General features: G+C 51.0%; 1 protein-coding gene across 2 annotated transcripts; it reads left to right on the top strand.

Moving 5' to 3' along the window:
• Positions 1-1,587: 1,587 nt before the first annotated feature.
• Positions 1,588-16,072, top strand: Tap2 (transporter 2, ATP binding cassette subfamily B member). 2 transcript variants are annotated; one of them, NM_032056.3, is given in 12 exon segments: positions 1,598-1,678; positions 2,353-2,853; positions 2,939-3,053; positions 5,048-5,178; positions 5,397-5,602; positions 10,622-10,819; positions 10,958-11,086; positions 13,164-13,352; positions 13,456-13,629; positions 13,786-13,945; positions 14,822-14,958; positions 15,668-16,072. In NM_032056.3, coding segments are annotated over 11 exon segments (2,112 nt in total). In that variant the 5' UTR covers positions 1,598-1,678; positions 2,353-2,360; the 3' UTR covers positions 15,848-16,072.
• The last annotated feature ends 3,798 nt before the right edge of the window (positions 16,073-19,870 follow it).

Genomic DNA, 19,870 nt, shown 5'->3' with positions numbered 1-19,870 from the left:
TCTCGGGACTCCCGTGTGGCCCCTCGTGTATGTTTTGGGGTGACTGGGAGGACTTTGTGATGACAATAAGCACGGAAAGGCTCAAGTAGCCCCTTCGTGACATTGGATATTGAATGTAAAAATGTGTCTGAGGTTCAGTTTCATGATGTTTCAGCCCGGGCTGCAAGGTGCCAGCACAATGAGGAGAGGTGAGCAGGACTCTCTGGGGTGGGGGAAGCAGAGGAGAAAGTGAAAGAAAAGAAGGGAACCCCTGGGTCTTCTGTCAGTGCAGGAGTGCTCAGCACAGGAGTGGTCAAGAGCCAGGTCATGGGTTAGAGGACTCTGAGGGCCAGGACAGCCAGCTGGGAGCCTTCTCCACAGGGGGTAGGGGATAAAGAGGTGGGGTGTGTCTGTGGGCGGGGTGTGTGTGTGTGTGTGTGTGTGTGTGTGTGTGTGTGGTTGGTCCTAAAACCGGGAGCAGATGGGTATAGCCACCTAGCAGGACCTGCTTTAATGTCACCCCCTCCCCCTCCCTCAACATTGAACTTCAAGTGACTCATGGGTAGTCACACCAACATTTCTAAGGGGATTTTCTCCTTCATAGGTAGTTTCAGCCCATTGAGTCATTTCAGCGTGTTGTGCTCTGGTGGATGATTTTTTCATCTTTGAGAATGGAACCTAATGCCTCATCCTGTTCTGTGATGCCTCTTCCCTTGAGCCTGGGGGGGGGGGTGATTTATGCCGTAAACTGGTCTCTGGGGAGGGGGTCAGGTAGGACTATCCCTCCCCCTTCAATGGTGTTAGCCTACAGCCACTTCTGACTATCTCACAAACAGCAGGCCCTGGCACTGACCCAGGGCCTTCACCACAGGTGTTGGGTGCTGGGAAGAAAGTCTGAGGACAAAGGGCCAGAGCCTTCTGGGTTCAAAATCTGTGAAAGGGAACCTTTGGCCTGGTGATAGGAGCTGAGGCCTTCTTGTATGCCCCATTTTTACCCCAGACTCCTATTCTTGAGCTTGCATGGGAAACAAAACAAAACAGAACCTCAGGCCTCTCTTCCCTTCCGGCCTCTGTCCTTCCCTCTTCTTCCTCCCTTTTTCCAAAGCGATTTGAGGTGGGACTCCAGTGTGGGCCGCTGACTGGGAGGGGACCTAAAGCCACTCCCTCCTCCGTTTTTCTCCCTCTCCTCCCCCTTTCTCCATGACTATTCTCGTCCCTCCGCCTTTCTCCTCAGCCTACACTCCTTGCTCCTTTCTGTCCTAACCTCCCCCTACTCTTTCCCTTGCCTCAAACCTACTTATTGGACAGCGAATCTTGGTCTCAGGCAACTTTTCTCTACCTCTGAACTGTATTCCCAGTTTAATGGGCACTTATTAACATATGTTCCGAGGTCAGAGAAATGCAGCCCCCGTTCTCACCTCTTTCAAAGCATCTCGGACCCTCAGAGTTTTGCTAGTAGCAGCCTCGGCCACAGAGGACGAGCCTCCTTGGGGACCTGGGGCGCTCACCCTACTGGCAGATTGACAGGCGCCATCTGCTGGCGGCTGTGTGCAGCGCCGCGACCGCGGCAGCGAAGTGAAAGCGAAAGCCCGGGACCCGGGCGCGCTCACTGTGAGGGCGTCGCTGCGCACCCAGAAGACCCAGTTTGGGAGGAAGCAGATTTCAGAAGCTCTCCTGAGGTGCCGCTCCGCAGCCGCAGGTAAGTTCTTCTGGAGAGAACCCGAGCGTTAGCAAGAGTGCGGTCCATTCCCAGATCCTTGGTGTCCCCATTCCGTTCCCCACTCCTTGTCCCCTGTCTTGGGTCTTCTGAGGCATCAAGTCCTCTGCTCCGTGGCCCTGCCTCACCCAGTGTCTCAGGTCCCCTGCCTCTCACTCCTTGCCCAAGGTCCTCTGCTCCACTCTTTTGCCCTGCGTCCCCGGTCTTCTCTCGGGCGCCGCTGGCCCAGCGCCCATGCTTGGAACCTCCTGTCCCAAGCCCTCTACGGCTACTGAACTCACCCGCATCCCGCCCCTGCACCGGGTCTCCTGGCTCTAAGGACCCGGGGAATGGTGGTGGGGCAGTGTGTCTGGGGACTGAGTCTTCTTGGCTCTAACACCAACAAGCTTCGAGGAGACAGGCGCAGTGGGAGACAGGCGCAGTGGCAGCGGATCGCCTCCCCTCCACCCCTCCCCCCCGTGGTGTGTGTGTGTGTGTGTGTGTGTGTGTGTGTGTGTGTGTGTTAGAATGGCAGCATGACCTCAATCCTAAGTGAGACTTGACTAGGAGGGGACCTTTCCAGTGAGCAAGGAGCCTCAGTGTGTATTTGGGGCAGGAGGCCCCGTGGTGACCAGGTTTGGAACTCACAGCCCTAATTTCTCACTTTCTTTCCGCAGACCCCACCATGGCGCTGTCCTACCCGAGGCCCTGGGCCTCTCTGCTGCTGGTGGACCTGGCTTTACTTGGGTTGCTACAAAGATCTCTGGGAACTCTGCTTCCCCCGGGGCTGCCAGGATTATGGCTGGAGGGCACCCTGCGACTTGGAGTGCTGTGGGGACTGCTAAAAGTGGGAGGGCTGCTGAGACTTGTGGGGACCTTTCTGCCCTTGCTCTGCCTGACCACCCCCCTGTTTTTCTCGCTGAGAGCCCTGGTGGGAAGCACCATGAGCACCTCAGTACTCAGAGTGGCTTCTGCCTCTTGGGGCTGGCTGCTTGCTGGCTATGTAGCCGCGGCGTTGAGCCTTGCCGTGTGGGCTGTGCTGAGCCCCGCTGGAGCACAGGAGAAGGAACCAGGCCAGGAGAACAACAGAGCACTCATGATACGGTTGCTGAGGCTGTCCAAGCCGGATCTGCCTTTCCTCATCGTTGCCTTCATCTTTCTTGCGATGGCTGTGTGGGGTGAGAGGGAGAGACCACTGTGAGAGGGAGGTGGGAGAAGGGCCATGCCAGAGCTCAGCCTCCTTATCTTTCTTGTCTCTTTCAGGGGAGACGTTAATCCCTCATTATTCGGGTCGTGTGATTGACATCCTGGGAGGTGATTTTGACCCAGACGCCTTTGCGAGCGCCATCTTTTTCATGTGCTTATTCTCTGTTGGGAGGTGAGAGATGATTGACTCCAGGTCCCTGTAGTTGACCCACTACTAGACAGGGGCCCTCCATTCTGACTTTGTTTTGCACATAGCACAAATTACGTACACAGTGTTCTGCCTGTATGTACACCTGCATGCCAGAAGAGGGCACCAGATCCCAGGATAGATGGTCGCAAGCCACCAGGCGGTCGCTGGGAATTAAACTCAGGACCTCTAGGAAGAGCAGCCAGAGAGCGCGCTTAGCCTCTGGAGCCATCTCTCCAGCCTGCCTTTGGCTCTTTTTATACAGACCCAGAAGCCTGAAGTTTCTAGCAAACAAATAAAAATGCTCTGCTTGGCTGGGCTATGGTTAGGATGAGAGGACTCAGGTACAGCGAGAAGGTGCAGGCTCTCTCTCTGTATGTCTCTGTCTCTCTGTATGTCTCTGTCTCTCTCTGGTGTGTGTGTGTGTGTGTGTGTGTGTGTGTGTGTGTGTGTGTGTTTCTTCTCTCTCCCTAGTCCTTCATTAGGCCTCCGTTCTAGTTTTGCTGGTTTTGTTTTTTCTCTTGTGAACCCCTTATGGGTCAGTTCTCCCTGTTCTCCTGTCTCAGGCTTTGTCTCTCTTTGGTATCTCTGTAGCTTTGGCTTTTGTGGTTCATTCTGATCTCTTTCTGCATCTATGGAACTCACTTCTACCTTCGAATCTGCTCTGTCTGGAGGATTTTCCTGCCTTGGATCCTTAAGTGTGTCCTGTTCTAAACTAGGCATGCCTGTCTTCCTTTTGTGAACAAGGGTAGGCATATGCACTAGGGGTCCCAGGACAGCTTGCTGGAGTCAGCCCCGTCCTTCCACTGTGTGGGGCCCAGACATGGAACTCAGGTCCGCACCAGGCATGGTGACAAGTGCCTTTATCTCCTGAGATGGCTTACACAGTTTGATTTCTTAAAAACATTCTTCCCTCTGCACTAACTCAGGTCATCATGACGGGTGATTCTCAGATGTTGTTTCACACTTAGCTCTGTTTTATAAACCCAGTTGTTTCAGGGACACTATTGCCAGTTAGGGACCCTGACCTCTTACTCGTGTGCACGGAACCTCAGTGTATCACACTCCCCCTGGTCCTTCCTAAAGATGTCCCCCCTTCAGTGTCCCCATCCACAGACCTCTGTACTGCACTCTGGGCCTCAGCTTCATGCCCAGGCAGCATCCCGCTGCTCCTTGCTTTCAGAACTGTCCCTCCTGGATTAGGGAGGTAGCTCAGTGAATTACGTGCTTATTGTGCAAACATAGGGACCTGGGTTCGAATCTTCATCACCCAGGCCCTGCGAGTCTCAGGGTGTGGGGTGAGTACCGGTGGATCTCATGGCGATGGTGCATGGCCAATCTAGCAGAGATGGTGGGTTCTAGGTTCAGTGGGAGACCCGGTCTTCAAAAACTAAGGTGGAGAGTGATCTAGAAAGGCATCTGATGTCATCCTTTGAACACACACACACACACACACACACACACACACACACACACACACACACACCACATCGGTGGCTCCTTTTCATTCTTTTTTTTTTTTTTTGGTTCTTTTTTTCGGAGCTGGGGACCGAACCCAGGGCCTTGCGCTTCCTAGGCAAGCGCTCTACCACTGAGCTAAATCCCCAGCCCCGCTCCTTTTCATTCTTACTGTGCCCACCCAGAGCTCACCATTTTGTGTCTTCTCATCCAATATGGCAACTGAATTTGCATGTGAAGACTGGGGTTATCCACAGAACGGGAGGGAGGGACTTACTGCTGTTTCCTTTGGAAGCACATGTGACCATCGAGCCTTGAGCACTTGGGGTTTGTACCGGTTGTAAGGTGGTCCCACATCTAGCTTCCGTGTCTTCCCTTCCTAATTGCTTATTTGTGTGTCCTCACCACTCTCCCTTTTCCCTTTTGCCTCTCGTTTACTACCCCGATCTCTCCCCTCCCCCTTCTCTCCATCCCTCCACCCTGCCCTTCTGCTGCCTGCCCCCACTCCACCCCACCCCCAGCTCCCTCTCTGCAGGCTGCCGAGGAGGCTCCTTCCTCTTCACCATGTCCAGGATCAACCTGCGCATACGAGAGCAGCTTTTCTCATCTTTGTTGCGTCAAGACCTTGCATTCTTCCAGGAGACCAAGACAGGTGAACTGGCGTCTGTCCTCTGGCCCTTCCTGGAGTCCTCAGTCATTCTCCTGTCTGCCTGCCTGCGGGAGCCTGGCAGTTTTCTTTTAGAGCAGGGTAGAGGTCTAGCCCAGTCTCTTTGTAAAGGATGAGGGATGAGTCAGCCAGAAGCCAGGGGGAGGTCTTTGGGTTTCTTGCAGAAAGTGGGTTTTCATCATCTTCTCTGCCCGCACCCCCAGGGGAGCTGAACTCACGGCTGAGCTCGGACACCTCCCTGATGAGCCGCTGGCTTCCTTTCAATGCCAATATCCTGCTGCGGAGCCTGGTGAAGGTGGTGGGGCTGTACTACTTCATGCTCCAGGTCTCCCCGAGACTCACCTTCCTCTCCCTGCTGGACCTGCCCCTCACAATAGCAGCCGAGAAGGTGTACAACCCCCGCCATCAGGTATGTGTACATGTCACAGTACCCTGAGAGAAGGCTGAAGTGTAGAGATGGCTTCCACCTGCAAATCCCAGGATGGTAGGTAGGTAGGTAGGTAGGTAGGTAGGTAGGTAGATAGATAGATAGATAGATAGATAGATAGATAGACGGACAGATGGACAGATGGGTAGATAGATAGATAGATAGACAGACAGCTGGATAGGTAGGTAGATAGATAGGTAGATAGATAGATAGGTAGATAGATAGATAGGTAGATAGATAGATAGACAGACAGCTGGATAGGTAGATAGATAGATAGGTGGATAGATGGATGGATGGATGGATGGATGGATGGATGGATGGATAGGTAGGTAGGTAGATAGACAGACAGACAGGTGGACAGACAGGCAGATGGACAGATGGACAGATGGATAGGTAGGTAGATGGACAGATGGATAGGTAGGTAGATAGATAGAGAGATAGACAGACAGCTGGATAGGTAGATAGATAGATAGGTAGATGGATGGATGGATGGATGGATGGATAGGTAGGTAGGTAGATAGATAGAGAGATAGACAGACAGCTGGATAGGTAGATAGATAGATAGGTAGATGGATGGATGGATGGATGGATGGATGGATAGGTAGGTAGGTAGATAGACAGACAGACAGGTGAACAGACAGGCAGATGGACAGATGGACAGATGGATAGGTAGGTAGATGGACAGATGGATAGGTAGGTAGATGGACAGATGGGTAGGTAGGTAGATAGATAGATAGATAGACAGACAGATAGACAGACAGACAGATGGACAGATGGATAGATAGACAGATGGATGGATGGACGGACAGGTAGGTAGGTAGGTAGGTAGATAGACAGACAGACAGACAGACAGACAGGTAGGTAGATAGACAGATAGATGGATGGACGGACAGACAAACAGGTAGGTAGGTAGGTAGATAGATAGATAGATAGATAGATAGATAGATAGATAGATAGACAGATGGATAGGTAGATAGGTAGGTAGGTGGGTAGATAGATAAATAAGCACACAGACAGACAGACAGACAGATCACCCCTTTCCAGCCCCTACAGTTATTGTATGCTTGTACCACATTTTCTTAGTTCAGTCATTCACTGATGGACATTTGAATTGAGGAGGTTGGGGACTCACTGGATCTATAAGCAGGAGTGGTTCATGTGTTAGCTGTGGCAGAGAGGGAGGTGAGCAGGGCCCCTTTCTGCCTCTCACAAGCTTCTCAGAGTCTGTCATGTCCCCCAGTGACTGTGAATCAGTGACGGACGTCTTAGGAGGTTTTGGCTCTGTTTGTTTTTATTTTACGTATGGGTATTTTGCTTGCACGCATGCAAATGATCTGGGTACAGTGCCTGAGGAAGCCAGAAGTGGGCATTGGGTCCCCTGGAACTGAGTCACAGACAGTTGTGAGCCACCATGTGGGTGCTGGGAATGGAACCCAGGTCCTCTAGAAGAGCAGCCGATGTTCTTATCCATGGAGGCATTTCTCCAGTCCTAGAAAGTCTCCCCTTTACCCTCAGCATACGTAATTGGATGTGTGTGGTGTGTGGTCTGTGTGTGTGTCTATGTGTGGTCTGTGTGTGCGTGTGCATGTGGTGTGTGTGGAGTGTGTGTGTGAGGGGTGTGTGTAGTGTGTGTGTGTATGTGTGTGTGTGGTGTGTGTGTGAGGGGTGTGTGTGGTGTGTGTGTGAGGGGTGTGTGTGGTGTGTGTGGTGTGTGTAGTGTGTGTGTATGTGTGTGTGTGTGGTGTGTGTGTGTGAGGGGTGTGTGTGGTGTGTGTGTGGTGTGTGTAGTGTGTGTGTATGTGTGTGCGTGTGGTGTGTGTGTGTGAGGGGTGTGTGTGGTGTGTATGTGTGTGTGTGTGGTGTGGTGTGTGGTGTGTGTGTGAATGTGTGAAGTGTGTGTGTGGTGTGTGTGGTGTGTGAGGTGTGTGTAGTGTGTGTGTGAGGGGTGTGTGTGTAGTGTGTGTGGTGTGGTGTGGTGTGGTGTGTGTGTGTGTGTGTGTGTGAGAGAGAGAGAGAGAGAGAGAGAGAGAGAGAGAGAGAGAGAGAGAGAGAGAGTCCTGAGACTGTCGGTCCCACCTTCTGGCTTTCTCTTGTAATAAATCACACAGATGTGGAACTCACCGTATTGTTTACTTTTGGGCCACAGTTCCGAGCACAAGCCTCCATGTTTCCCCCAAACGCATGGTCATTTTATTTTATTTTCTCATTTGAACAGAAGCCACTGTCCCCTGCAACATGGCGTGGTACAGTTGGTTATTGTGGCTTCGGCATACATTTTTCTAACCATCAGTGACATTACGTGCACTTTCATGTGCTTCTGGGGCATTTGACGCCTTTGGCTAGAGAAATTCCTTTCCGCATTTCCTTCCTTCCTTCCTTTCTTTCTTTCTTTCTTTCTTTCTTTCTTTCTTTCTTTCTTTCTTCCTTTCAAGGTGTGTTTTAAAAAGATACTCTTTATATTTTTAAAACTGTATTTTTAAAATGTATTCCACATTTATCCTGGATGTTAGTGGACATGCTGGGGACAGCATGGGTAGGCTAGTGACACGTGGGCTCTGACGGAATTCACCAAGACAGGAAAAGGCGTCGGGAGAGGACTGATAGAGACACCAGAGTGGCTGCAGCAGAGATGGCAGAGAAGGGGGGATTCTGAGGGGCTGCTGTTTTGGGGGTGTTTCTGCATGCACAGTCAGGCCGTGTCCAGGGTCACAGTGTCCTGGAGTAGTTAGCTTGTGCTTATCATGGCCTCGAGGCACTGGCAGGCTCACCACAAGTCAGAAACGGCTCAACCCAGAACCCACACTTTGCAGCTGGTCTTGTGGTTAACTCTGAGGGGATAACGGTTCCGCTCAGAGGCAAAGGACCTGCTGAACCCAGCCTTCCTGAGGCAAAACAGTCTTGTGTGAAGTTGGGTGACTCAGGTCAGCTGCCATCTTGGGACAGCAGCTGCTGCTTAACTGCCTAACGGATGAATGATTTACAAAGACCGCCATGACCTGGATGGCTTTTTCACTGTGAACAGGGTCACCTGCACTCACGTGCACACGCAGACTCAGTATATACACACACAAATGAAAATAAAATAAATCTTTTTCTTTTTGTTTCCCTAATTTCTTTCTTTCTTTTTTTAATCTTTATTAACTTGAGTATTTCTTATTTACATTTCGATTGTTATTCCCCTTCCCGGTTTCCGGTCCAACATCCCTCTAACCTCTCTTCCCCCCATTACCACCCTCCCCCCAACAATCATGTTCACTGGAGGTTCAGTCTTGGCAGGACCAAGGGCTTCCCCTTCCACTGGTGCTCTTACTAGGATATTCATTGCTACCTATGAGGTCAGAGTCCAGGGTCAGTCCATGTATACTCTTTGGGTAGTGGCTTAGTCCCTGGAAACTCTGGTTGGTTGTCATTGTTGTTCATATGGAGTCTCGAGCCCCTTCAAGCTCTTCCAGTCCTTTCTCTGATTCCTTCAACGGGGGTCCCGTTCTCAGTTCAGTGGTTTGCTGCTGGCATTCACCTATGTATTTGCTGTATTCTGGGTGTGTCTCTCAGGAGAGATCTACATCCGGTTCCTGTCGGCCTGCACTTCTTTGCTTCATCCATCTTACCTAGTTTGGTGGCTGTATATGTATGGGCCACATGTGGGGCAGGCTCTGAATGGGCGTTCCTTCAGCCTCTGTTCTAAACTTTGCCTCCCTATTCTCTGCCAAGGGTATTCTTGTTTCCCCTTTTAAAGAAGAAGTGAAGCATTTGCATTTTGGTCATCCTTCTTGAGTTTCATGTGTTCTGTGCATCTAGGGTAATTCAAGCATTTGGGGTAATATCCACTTATCAATGAGTGCATACCATGTGTGTTTTTCTGTGATTGGGTTACCTCACTCGGGATGATATTTTCCAGTTCCATTCATTTTCCTATGAATTTCATAAAGTCATTGTTTTTGATAGCTGAGTAGTATTCCATTGTGTAGATGTACCACATTTTCTGTATCCATTCCTCTGTTGAAGGGCATCTGGGTTCTTTCCAGCTTCTGGCTATTATAAATAAGGCAGCGATGAACATAGTGGAGCACGTGTCTTTGTTATATGTTGGGGCATCTTTTGGGTATATGCCCAAAAGAGGTATAGCTGGGTCCTCAGGTAGTTCAATGTCCAATTTTCTGAGGAACCTCCAGACTGATTTCCAGAATGGTTGTACCAGTCTGCAATCCTACCAACAATGGAGGAGTGTTCCTCTTTCTCCACATCCTCGCCAGCATTTGCTGTCACCTGTGTTTTTGATAAAATAAATCTTTATAAAAAGTGTTTTTACAGTTTTAATTTTTACATCTAGGTCTTTGATCCATTTTGAATTACAGCTCCACCTTTTAAAAACGTATTTATTTTATTTACACACGTTCGTGCATGTGCGCGCCTGTGTGAGCACGTGTGTGTGTGTGTGTGTGTGTGTGTGTGTGTGTGTGCCCACAGAGGCCAGAAGACAGCCCCTGATTTTCTGGAGTTGCATGGCGTGGTTTGTGTGCTGGGGATTGCGCCCTGGTCATCTGGAAGAGCCGTGAGCTCTCTGAACAGCTGGGCCAGGTCTCCATCTTTCTTAACTACTTGTCTCTTTCCTCATCTGACATGAGGAGCAAGTATTCACTTTAGAATGAAAGTTAAACAGAACAGCACATATGTCCCACAGTGCTTAACAGCGAGAGCTCAGCAATTTACATTCATTCCCTACTTCCTGTGTTCTGTGAGTGTGTGAGACACACTGGGGGCAAGAGTGTGTGTGTGAGATGCACACGTACTCCTATGTGTGTGTGATACACTGGGGGCAAGCACTTTACCACGGAGCTGTCTCCCGAGCACCTCCACCTCTTCTTCCTCTCCTCCCGGTCCCCTCCCCTCAAAATATTCCTTCTGGAAAGAAAGGCATGAGCTGTGAGGAAGAGGTGGAGGGAAGCCCCTGCCTGTTGTGTTCTGCCTCATTAACTGGTTTATCCGCTGCCCGGTTTCCAGGCTGTGCTAAAGGAGATCCAGGATGCAGTGGCCAAGGCAGGGCAGGTGGTGCGTGAGGCCGTAGGAGGGCTGCAGACCGTGAGAAGCTTTGGGGCGGAGGAGCAGGAAGTCAGCCGCTACAAGGAGGCCCTGGAGCGATGTCGACAGCTGTGGTGGCGCCGAGACCTGGAAAAAGACTTGTATTTAGTCATACGGAGGGTGAGGTGGCCTAGGAAGGGTGCGGGGTGCAGGGGAAAGGGCCCATGGAGGGAGGGAGCAGGAGCCAGACCACAGAGGCTTCGGGGATCAGTGCTGTGCAGGGACTGGGGACTCGCTCACTTCTCTCCTTCTGTCCAGGTAATGGCCTTGGGCATGCAGGTGCTGATTCTGAACTGCGGTGTGCAGCAGATCCTGGCTGGGGAGGTCACCCGGGGCGGCCTGCTCTCCTTCCTGCTGTACCAGGAGGAAGTGGGGCACCATGTCCGGGTGAGTGAGGCGAGCTCATGAGACGCTCTGGACTTCAATCTGGGCTTCTGGGCCATGAGCTTTATTTGTTTAACAACAACAACAGAGTAGATTTTCTTTTTCTTTTCTTTCTTTCTTTCTTTTTTTTTTGGTTCTTTTTTTTTTTTTTTTTTTCGGAGCTGGGGACCGAACCCAGGGCCTTGTGCTTCCTAGGCAAGCGCTCTAACCACTGAGCTAAATCCCCAACCCCCAGAGTAGATTTTCTTTTTTTCTTCTTTTTTTTTTTTTTTTTTGGTTCTTTTTTTTCGGAGCTGGGGATCGAACCCAGGGCCTTGCGCTTCCTAGGCAAGCGCTCTACCAGAGTAGATTTTCTTATGGATAATTTTAAACGTGCTTTTAAAAAAGCCATTATAACAAATCCTCAGATAACTTTTATCAGCTTTAGCAACGATCTTAACCCTAACCTTAACCCAAACCACACCCCTCACTCTAGCTACGACCAACTCTAACCCTAGCTTAACTCCGTCCTAACCCTAACCCCATCTAAACGACCTAACTCTGGGAGCCACTAATGATATCTTACCTCACTCCGACTAATCTTATCCCTGACTGCAGTCTCAGACCAAACCCTACCTACCCCGGGCCTTAATCTAACCTTGTCCTAACCTTCCGCAGCAGCACACCGTGTTTCATCTTCCTTCCGCTCCCTCGTATCATTTTAAAACAAATTCAAGAGCTCACAGCCTCATCTGTAGATATTTCCATGTGCGTCTCTAGAATGTAGATATCTTAAGCATGTAGTCCAAATGCCGTTATCACACCTAAAAGCAACGGCTCCTTAAATTCCTCCAGTACAGGCGCTCAGAGCTCCGCAGGTGCACACCCTGTGGTTGGGCAATCACAATCTCTGTGTCTACAGATTTATTTGTTTATTTGTTTTGTCCTGTGCTGTTGCCAATGGCCTGGGTCCTGTGTGTTCTTATTTGTAGTATCATAATGTAGCGTTATGGCAGCGTTCTTCTGACTCTGTTCCTTCTGACATCGGTGTCCTTTCTCGGGAGACACAATGTATCTGGCACTCTTGGTGTTGCTGTCTGTCCTTGATACCTACATTGGTTAAGCTATCCGTTTTTTTTTTTTTTTAAGATTTATTCATTTATTATATATAAGTACACTGTAACAACTGTCTTCAGATACACCAGAAGAGGGCATCAGATCTCTTTACAGATGGTTGTGAGCCGCCATGTGGTTGCTGGGAATTGAACTCAGGACCTCTGGAAGAGCAGTCCGGGCTCTTAACCACTGAGCCATCTCTCCAGCCCAGCTATCGGGGTTTTAAAACAGCACTCTCTGTTGTTCCTTCCCTTATGACGTGGATACATCAATAGAGAGACTCAATCCCATCCACTGTTGGGGTACCCAGCAGTATGCTTTGATTAGAAAAAGGTATTTAACTATTTCTTTCTGTTTGATCACTTGCTTTGGGCATTGAACATAATTTTCCGGGTTACTTCTTGAACCGTCTTTCATGTGTGGAGAGCCTTGCCAAGCTCTCTGATGATTTCAAAGGTGAGCTGGCCGCGGTGACTGCTTTTTAAAGAATTCCCTGGAGAGAGAGAGAGAGAGAGAGAGAGAGAGAGAGAGAGAATGATACTAGGCACCCAGAGTGCAGAGCGGCGAGGGAAAGCCGTGTGTCTTGATGTGCTGTGTGGATTTCATGGCTTTTCAGTTGCGAATCAGAACACGGAAATGTTTCTGCGTCTTTTAAAAAAATCCACCGAAGTTACTCTGGGGACAGTGGCACGTGTCTGTAATCCTGTGACACTGTAACCCTGGGGGAAGATGGGACGTTCCAGGTCAGCCTGCGCTGAGTAGCCAAAACTGTTTCAAATGAACAGAGACAGAGCCACTTCTAACTAAAACAATCATTGCATCGTTCCCTCCCTGAGTTTCATCCTAATCATTCATTAAAAGGTTCTTTTTGGGGGTAAGGAGCAGGTGAGGAGGGACAGCTAAGCAGAGGTCAGGGTGTGGGTGGTGTGTGTGAGGAGCTGCGTGAGGGACCTGGCTTCCTGACGAGCCCATTCCTGTTTTCCAGAACCTGGTATACATGTATGGGGATATGCTGAGCAACGTGGGTGCCGCGGAAAAGGTTTTTTCCTACTTGGACCGAAGGCCAAATCTGCCGAAGCCTGGTACCCTGGCCCCTCCCAGGGTGGAGGGGCGCGTGGAATTTCAAGATGTCTCCTTCTCGTACCCCAGTCGCCCCGAGAAGCCTGTGCTCCAGGTGTCTGAGGGAGACCCTGTGGGTCTGGACCTCTCTCTCTGCTGCAGCCATCAGGCTCTGCAGCCTGTAGGAAGCCGCCCTTAACTCTTCCCTGTTTTACTAGGGCCTGACGTTTACCCTGCATCCTGGAAAGGTGACCGCGTTGGTGGGACCCAATGGGTCAGGGAAGAGCACCGTGGCCGCCCTGCTGCAGAACCTGTACCAGCCAACCGGGGGCAAGGTGCTCCTGGATGGCGAGCCCCTGGTCCAGTACGATCACCACTACCTGCACCGCCAGGTGGGAGGGGCGCCACAGAGGGAGGGGCATGAAAGGAACAGGCACGAGGGGAGGTGGGGCAGCCCCTGGGAAGGAGGGCTGGGTCCTTCCTGAGGACAGAAGAGGAGGAACAGAAGAGGGAGGTACCAGTTCTTTGTTCCTGTCCCCTCTGCACAGGTGGTTCTGGTGGGGCAGGAGCCTGTGCTGTTCTCCGGTTCTGTCAAGGACAATATTGCCTATGGCCTGAGGAACTGTGAGGATGCTCAAGTGATGGCTGCTGCCCAGGCGGCCTGTGCAGACGACTTCATAGGGGAAATGACGAACGGAATAAACACAGGTACTTACAGGTCCCCGGCCCACCCTGGCAGGGGCAGGAGAAAACGCGGCAAGGAGGGCTCGTTCGATACAGTGCGTCGTTGCAAGCGCGAGGACCTGAGTTTGATCTCTAGAATCTTTTTAAGGAAAAACAAAACACAAAACAAAACAAAAACCAGACTGGGAATATTCTCTGCCCCACCCCCTCCAACCCCAATGCACATGCACATGCTCACGCACAGGCTCACACACACGCCACATGCACACCCATAGGCTCACGCACACGCACATGCACACACATAGGCTCACACACATGCCACATGCACACCCATAGGCTCACGCACACGCACATGCACACACATAGGCTCACACACATGCCACATGCACACGCATAGGCTCATGCACACACACATGCACATGCATAGACTCACTCACACCCATAGTCTCACGCCCACGCACATGCACACACATAGGCTCACACACATGCACATGCACACTCAGGCTCATGCACATGCACACACACAGGCTCACACACATGCCACATGCACACACATAGGCTCATGCACACGCACATGCACAGACTCAGGCTCACGCACAGGCTCACGCACACGCACGTGTACACGCACATGCACACGCATGGGCTCATGCACAGGCTCATGCACATACATGCACACACCAGATAATGGAATTTATTCTTGGGGCGATGCTTGTATCCCCGTTGGGCCTCCCTCCAGTCCCACTTTTCATTCTTCTTCATCTCCAGCTCCCCTCCTGCCAGATTTTCCAACCTCCTGATTGGCTAACAGAAGCGGATGAGGGAACACTTGTCCATCCCTGCGGGGAGGGGTGTTTTCTGATCACATATATCTCAGGAGGGGATTTTCTCTGATTTCCTCAGAAATCGGGGAGAGAGGGAGCCAGTTAGCTGTGGGACAGAAGCAACGTCTGGCCATTGCCCGGGCCCTTGTGCGGAACCCGCGGGTCCTCATCCTGGATGAGGCTACCAGTGCCCTGGACGCCGAGTGCGAGCAGGCCGTGAGTACCAGCATTGAAGGGCAGGGGACGGTGGAATCTAAGGGATAGGTCAGGTGGTGTGGAGCTGAGCAGGGCTGATGTACCACGGATGGGAGAACCTGCCAGGCTGTGAATTGTAATGGTTACTTTTGTTGCTGGGCCAAACACTCGACAAAAGGAATTTGCGAGCCGGCCATTTTGGCTCACGGGCTGAGAGAGCCCAAGCCATCACGGCAGGGATGGTCTGGCTGTGGGATCGTGTGGTTTGGACTCCATCTCGGTGGATGGAGAAGTGGAGAATGGGAACGGTGGCTCTCAACTGGCTCCCCCTCTTTCTTTTTTTATGTGGTCCAGGACCCAGTGCATGGGGTGGCGCCCCCCACTGTTAGGGTGGGTTATTTTTCCTCAGGCAGGCAATCCTGAGGTTCCTGGGTTCCCGAGTCAATCCTCTCAGACACACCAAGTGTGCCTTGCCTGTGCCCTGGCCTTTCTTAGGTTGTTGGCAATGGGGATTATCTCCAGGACGGAGAATGGTGGTGGTGCGGGGTGTCCGGTCCTCCATAGCTGTCGTTCTCTGTGGCAGCAGTACAGCCATGGAGAAGGGCGGATCCCTGTCGCCTGCCCTTTGAGTCCCCCTGCACAGGCCAGACCTTCTTTAGCATCACAGGGATGGCCTAGGCGCTGTGTCCCGTTCTTTGCCTTTCTGAGTCTCGTGCTCTGTCCTCTGCAGCTTCAGACCTGGAGATCGCAGGAGGACAGGACGATGCTGGTCATTGCTCACCGGCTGCACACGGTTCAGAATGCTGACCAAGTTCTGGTGCTCAAGCAGGGGCAGCTGGTGGAGCACGACCAGCTCAGGGATGAGCAGGATGTCTACGCTCACTTGGTACAGCAGCGGCTGGAGGCGTGAGGCCTCCAGACACTGAGTCCTCTCAGGACTGTGGCCAGGATCTGACCCACAGGGACTGTGCTGGAGGCTAGCGTCAGGATAAAGATTGCGACCCTTTGGACTTTGTTTATTTTGGTGGGCTTGGTGGGTGAGGGCCAGGGGATGGGATGGTTGCTGGGTGGGGTGGGTGGTTTAAACATTATTTTTTTCTAAATATAAAAATAATAAATATATATATAATACTTTTCCTTTATGTGTGTTATGGTTAATATTGGCTGACATTATAACAGCATCTAGAATCACGGCCAACATCTGGGCCAACATCTGGACATGTCTGTGGATGAGAGAGTTCTAGGTTAGGTTAACTGCAGTGGAAAACCCCTCTCCCCCCTCACTGTGTGTAGAACCATCTCAAGGGCTGGGGGCCCAGACTGCATAAAAGAGGCCAGCACGCATCTCTCTGCTCCCTGACTGCCTCTCATTCCCGCCTCCTCTGCTCTGACAGACCACCCTTAAACCAGGAGCCAAATTAAACCCTTCCTGTTCTTTGAAACATCTGGGGTGTGTGTGTTTCTTTTTTCTTTTGATAAGGTCTCTATATAATTCCAGCTGTCCTAGGACTCACTGTGTAGACCAGGCTAGTGTCAAACTCACAGACATTCACCTACCTCTGCCTCTCAGGTGCTGGGAGTAAAGGTGTGTACCACCAACACCTGGCCATATACCTGATGTGTGTGTGTGTGTGTGTGTGTGAGAGAGAGAGAGAGAGAGAGAGAGAGAGAGAGAGAGACAGAGAGAGAGAGAGAGACACAGAGAGAGAGAGAGAGAGACAGAGAGAGACAGAGAGAGAGAGAGAGGCTGAATTATGGCTAGGCAAAACACAGTGTGGGCAGGAGCTGCACTTGGTAGAGTTTGAGGGTGTGCAGGAATCCTGTGAAGTGGGGTCCCGTGTGTCATCTTTAATCCTTTTTCTGAGCTCTGAACGGTCTGATACTTACTACTTCTGCTTTCTCTGTCATTCCCATTTTATGGGTGGGGAAACCGAGTCTCCAAGAGATTAGAGTTCTTTCCCAAGGTGCTCAGCTTCATTTGATGGATGCCCTGACTAGAGGAAAGGGGGTCGGAGTTCCAGATCACAGTCGGGCGGTGAGGGAAGTCGTTTCTAACCGAGAAACTCTTCCCAGTCGGGGAGAGGCAGCTGGAAACCAGAGCTGTCGCTGCTCCTTGGTGCCAGGCGGACTTATGCCCAGGCAACTCTCAAACAGTTCAAGACGGCCTGCCTGGGGACTGGTGCTGTCCTCCCCTCCATAAACAGTCGAGGTGCTTCCCCCACCACTCCCTCCCCGCAACAGACATGCTGTGATAGAACAGCCAGAAGCACCTTAGAGGAGGGGAGAGTTTATCTGGCTTGTGGCTCTAGAGGGAGAGTCCGGAGTGGTGTGTGAGGCCCAGCAGCCAATTAGCAGAGCAAACAGGAAGTGGAGCAAATCGCCAAACGCTCAACACCCACCCTCAGTGACGTACTTCCTCCAGAGAGCCCATATCACTTCCCCAAACTGTCATCAACCGGGGACCAAATATATTCAAATACCTGGGTCTATGGGTGAGGTTTCTCGTTTAAAGCACCACGCCAGGCAATTTTAGGCAGCGGCAAGCCGGCTTTAAAAACGTTTCTTAGGAAGATTTTAGTTATCTTATTTTCTGCCTATGAACGTCTTGTCTGCATGTTTGTATGGGTGCCACACTGGAGCCTGATGCCCATGGAGGTCAGAAAAGGGCATTGGACCCCCTGACTTGGAGTTAAAAGTGACTGTGAGCTGCTTGTGCGTGCTGGGTGGGAATCCAGCTCAGGTCCTCTGCAAGAGCAACAAGCCCCCAAACCGTCTCTCCAGCGTGCAAGTTGAGATTTAAAAGTCACCACCACATAGGGCTACACACTGTGGGAGTTGGTGTAGGCCTAGAGCCTCAATTCTGAACACAATTATATCTCCTGTCCAGAATCTCTGACTCAAGTCGGACTGAGCAAAGCCTCTGGCTTTTGGGAGCTGTAAATCCAGTATATTCTCTGCCCCCATGACAGCTGCCATTCACAGCTTTAGGGAGAGGTTTCTGTCACGAGTCTCCACCCCCCACCTTCACACACACACACACACACACACACACACACACACACACACACACACACACCAGCGGCTCAGGAAAGCAGGGTTTCTTTCTGCAGGTGCTTGGGAGGGCACACTTCTATGACCTACTTCTGGGCCTGGAGCCTTTGCAGAGCACACAGGGGCCACCCAACCTCCTTTTCTTGGTCCTGCCAGCCCAGGGTACAGCGAGCACCCTGGCCACCCTCCTGCTTTCCCACAAGCACTTCAAGGGTTAATCGAGGAGTCTCCAGGAAACCCTCAGTTGGGAGGCAGCCTCTCCAGGAGGCCAAGTTGCACAGCTTACGTCTTACCTCCTTTCTGTTCTGCCCACCCACTTCTTATCCTCCAGACAAGAAGTTCCCTGGGAAGAGCTACATATCTGGTTAGGGTTTGTGTCTTTGACCTGGCTCGGAGCCCAGGCTCACAGACCGTGAATAGGGGGTCGGTTGGAGAGTCCACAGAGTTAGAGGCCGTTCAACTCACTGGCGTTGGGAGGGCCCGGCTTGGAACAATCCCATTCTAAGAAACAGAAACTTAGCCGTTCCTGGAAACAGCAGGTACTTTCCAGCGCTAGCCGGAGCCTGCCAGCACAGCAGAGCAGGAATTCACAATAGCCTCACACCCACCTCCTAGGGCAGAGAGAAGCCTTACCCAGAGTCCTTCCTTCCTCCCACAAAATATCCCTTTTTAAAAGAGGAAAGAATTCTTTTATCTCCCACCTTAGGTAAGCTGTAGCCCATCATGTAAGATAGGCAGTGAAGAGTCTCTGGTATTTTTTTCTTGAGACCTGGGAGAGCATCTTAAAAAATCATATAGCTGGGGCTGGAGAGGTGGCTCACTGGTTAAGGGCACTGTCTGCTCTTCCACAGATCCCGGCTTCAATTCCCTGTACCTGCGTGGTCGCAACTTAACTCCAGTTCCATGGGGATCAGGCGCCCTCTTCTGGCCAACATAGGCACTGCGCTCACATGGTACGCAGACATAACACCCAGGCAAAACACCCATAGACTTAAGTAAGATTTAAAAAGAAAAAATGTGGCAGGCTGGGTAATGGTGTTTTCTGCAAAGTCTGATGACCTGAATTCACTCCCCTGGAAGAAGAGAACCAACTCCTACAAGTTGTCTTCTGACCTTTAGATACCCAAGTTGAGCCACAGGTACCTCTTTCTCTCCCTCACATAAAATAAAATAAAATAAAATAAGAAAAAAAAACAACACAAAGATCAAGTTTTCACAAATATGAAACATCTGGAAGTCATTCCCTCTGGCTAAACAGCTGGGACAAACAGGAGCCTGGGGCAGTGAGGTGGGGTGGGGTGTAGAGTATGGGTTCAATGAACCCAGGTCTACTGGAAAAGCAGCCAGTGTCCCTAACCACTGAGCCACCTCTCCCGCCCCTGCTGTACTATTTTTAAGATGCTCTCCCAGGTTTCAAGGACAACGAATGTTGGTGTCGGGAGACCGAGGCACAGGGGACACAAAAGTGTATCCCCAAACACAGAGCCCCGAAACGCTCCAGTGTGGCCTGTCAACCAATCGCAGGCATCGGTGACGCTTGCCCGTTAGTGTTTTCTTCGCCCATGCCTCCTGCTTTCCCCAGCCTAGAATTCCCCACCAGTTACCTCCAATTTCTCTCTCATCCAGCTTTATCCTAAAACATTACTGTATTCTAAATTTACCACAGGCCTGGCTTACTGTGACATCTCATTTAAAAAAATTTTTTTATTAAATTTATTTAGGGCATGTGTGTGTGTGTGTGTGTGTGTGTGTGTGTGTGTGTGTGTGAGAGAGAGAGAGAGAGAGAGAGAGAGAGAGAGAGAGAGATAGAGAGAGATAGAAACTTGCTTCAGCTGATCAGTTTTCTCCCAGGAATTGACCTCAGGTCATCAAACTTTTACCT

This window comes from Rattus norvegicus, chromosome 20 (genome assembly GCF_021556685.1).
Source record: "Rattus norvegicus strain SHRSP/BbbUtx chromosome 20, alternate assembly SHRSP_T2T, whole genome shotgun sequence".
NCBI lineage: Eukaryota > Metazoa > Chordata > Mammalia > Rodentia > Muridae > Rattus > Rattus norvegicus.
Note: the sequence above shows the minus strand (reverse complement) of the source record. Positions and strands in the feature narration are given on the sequence as shown.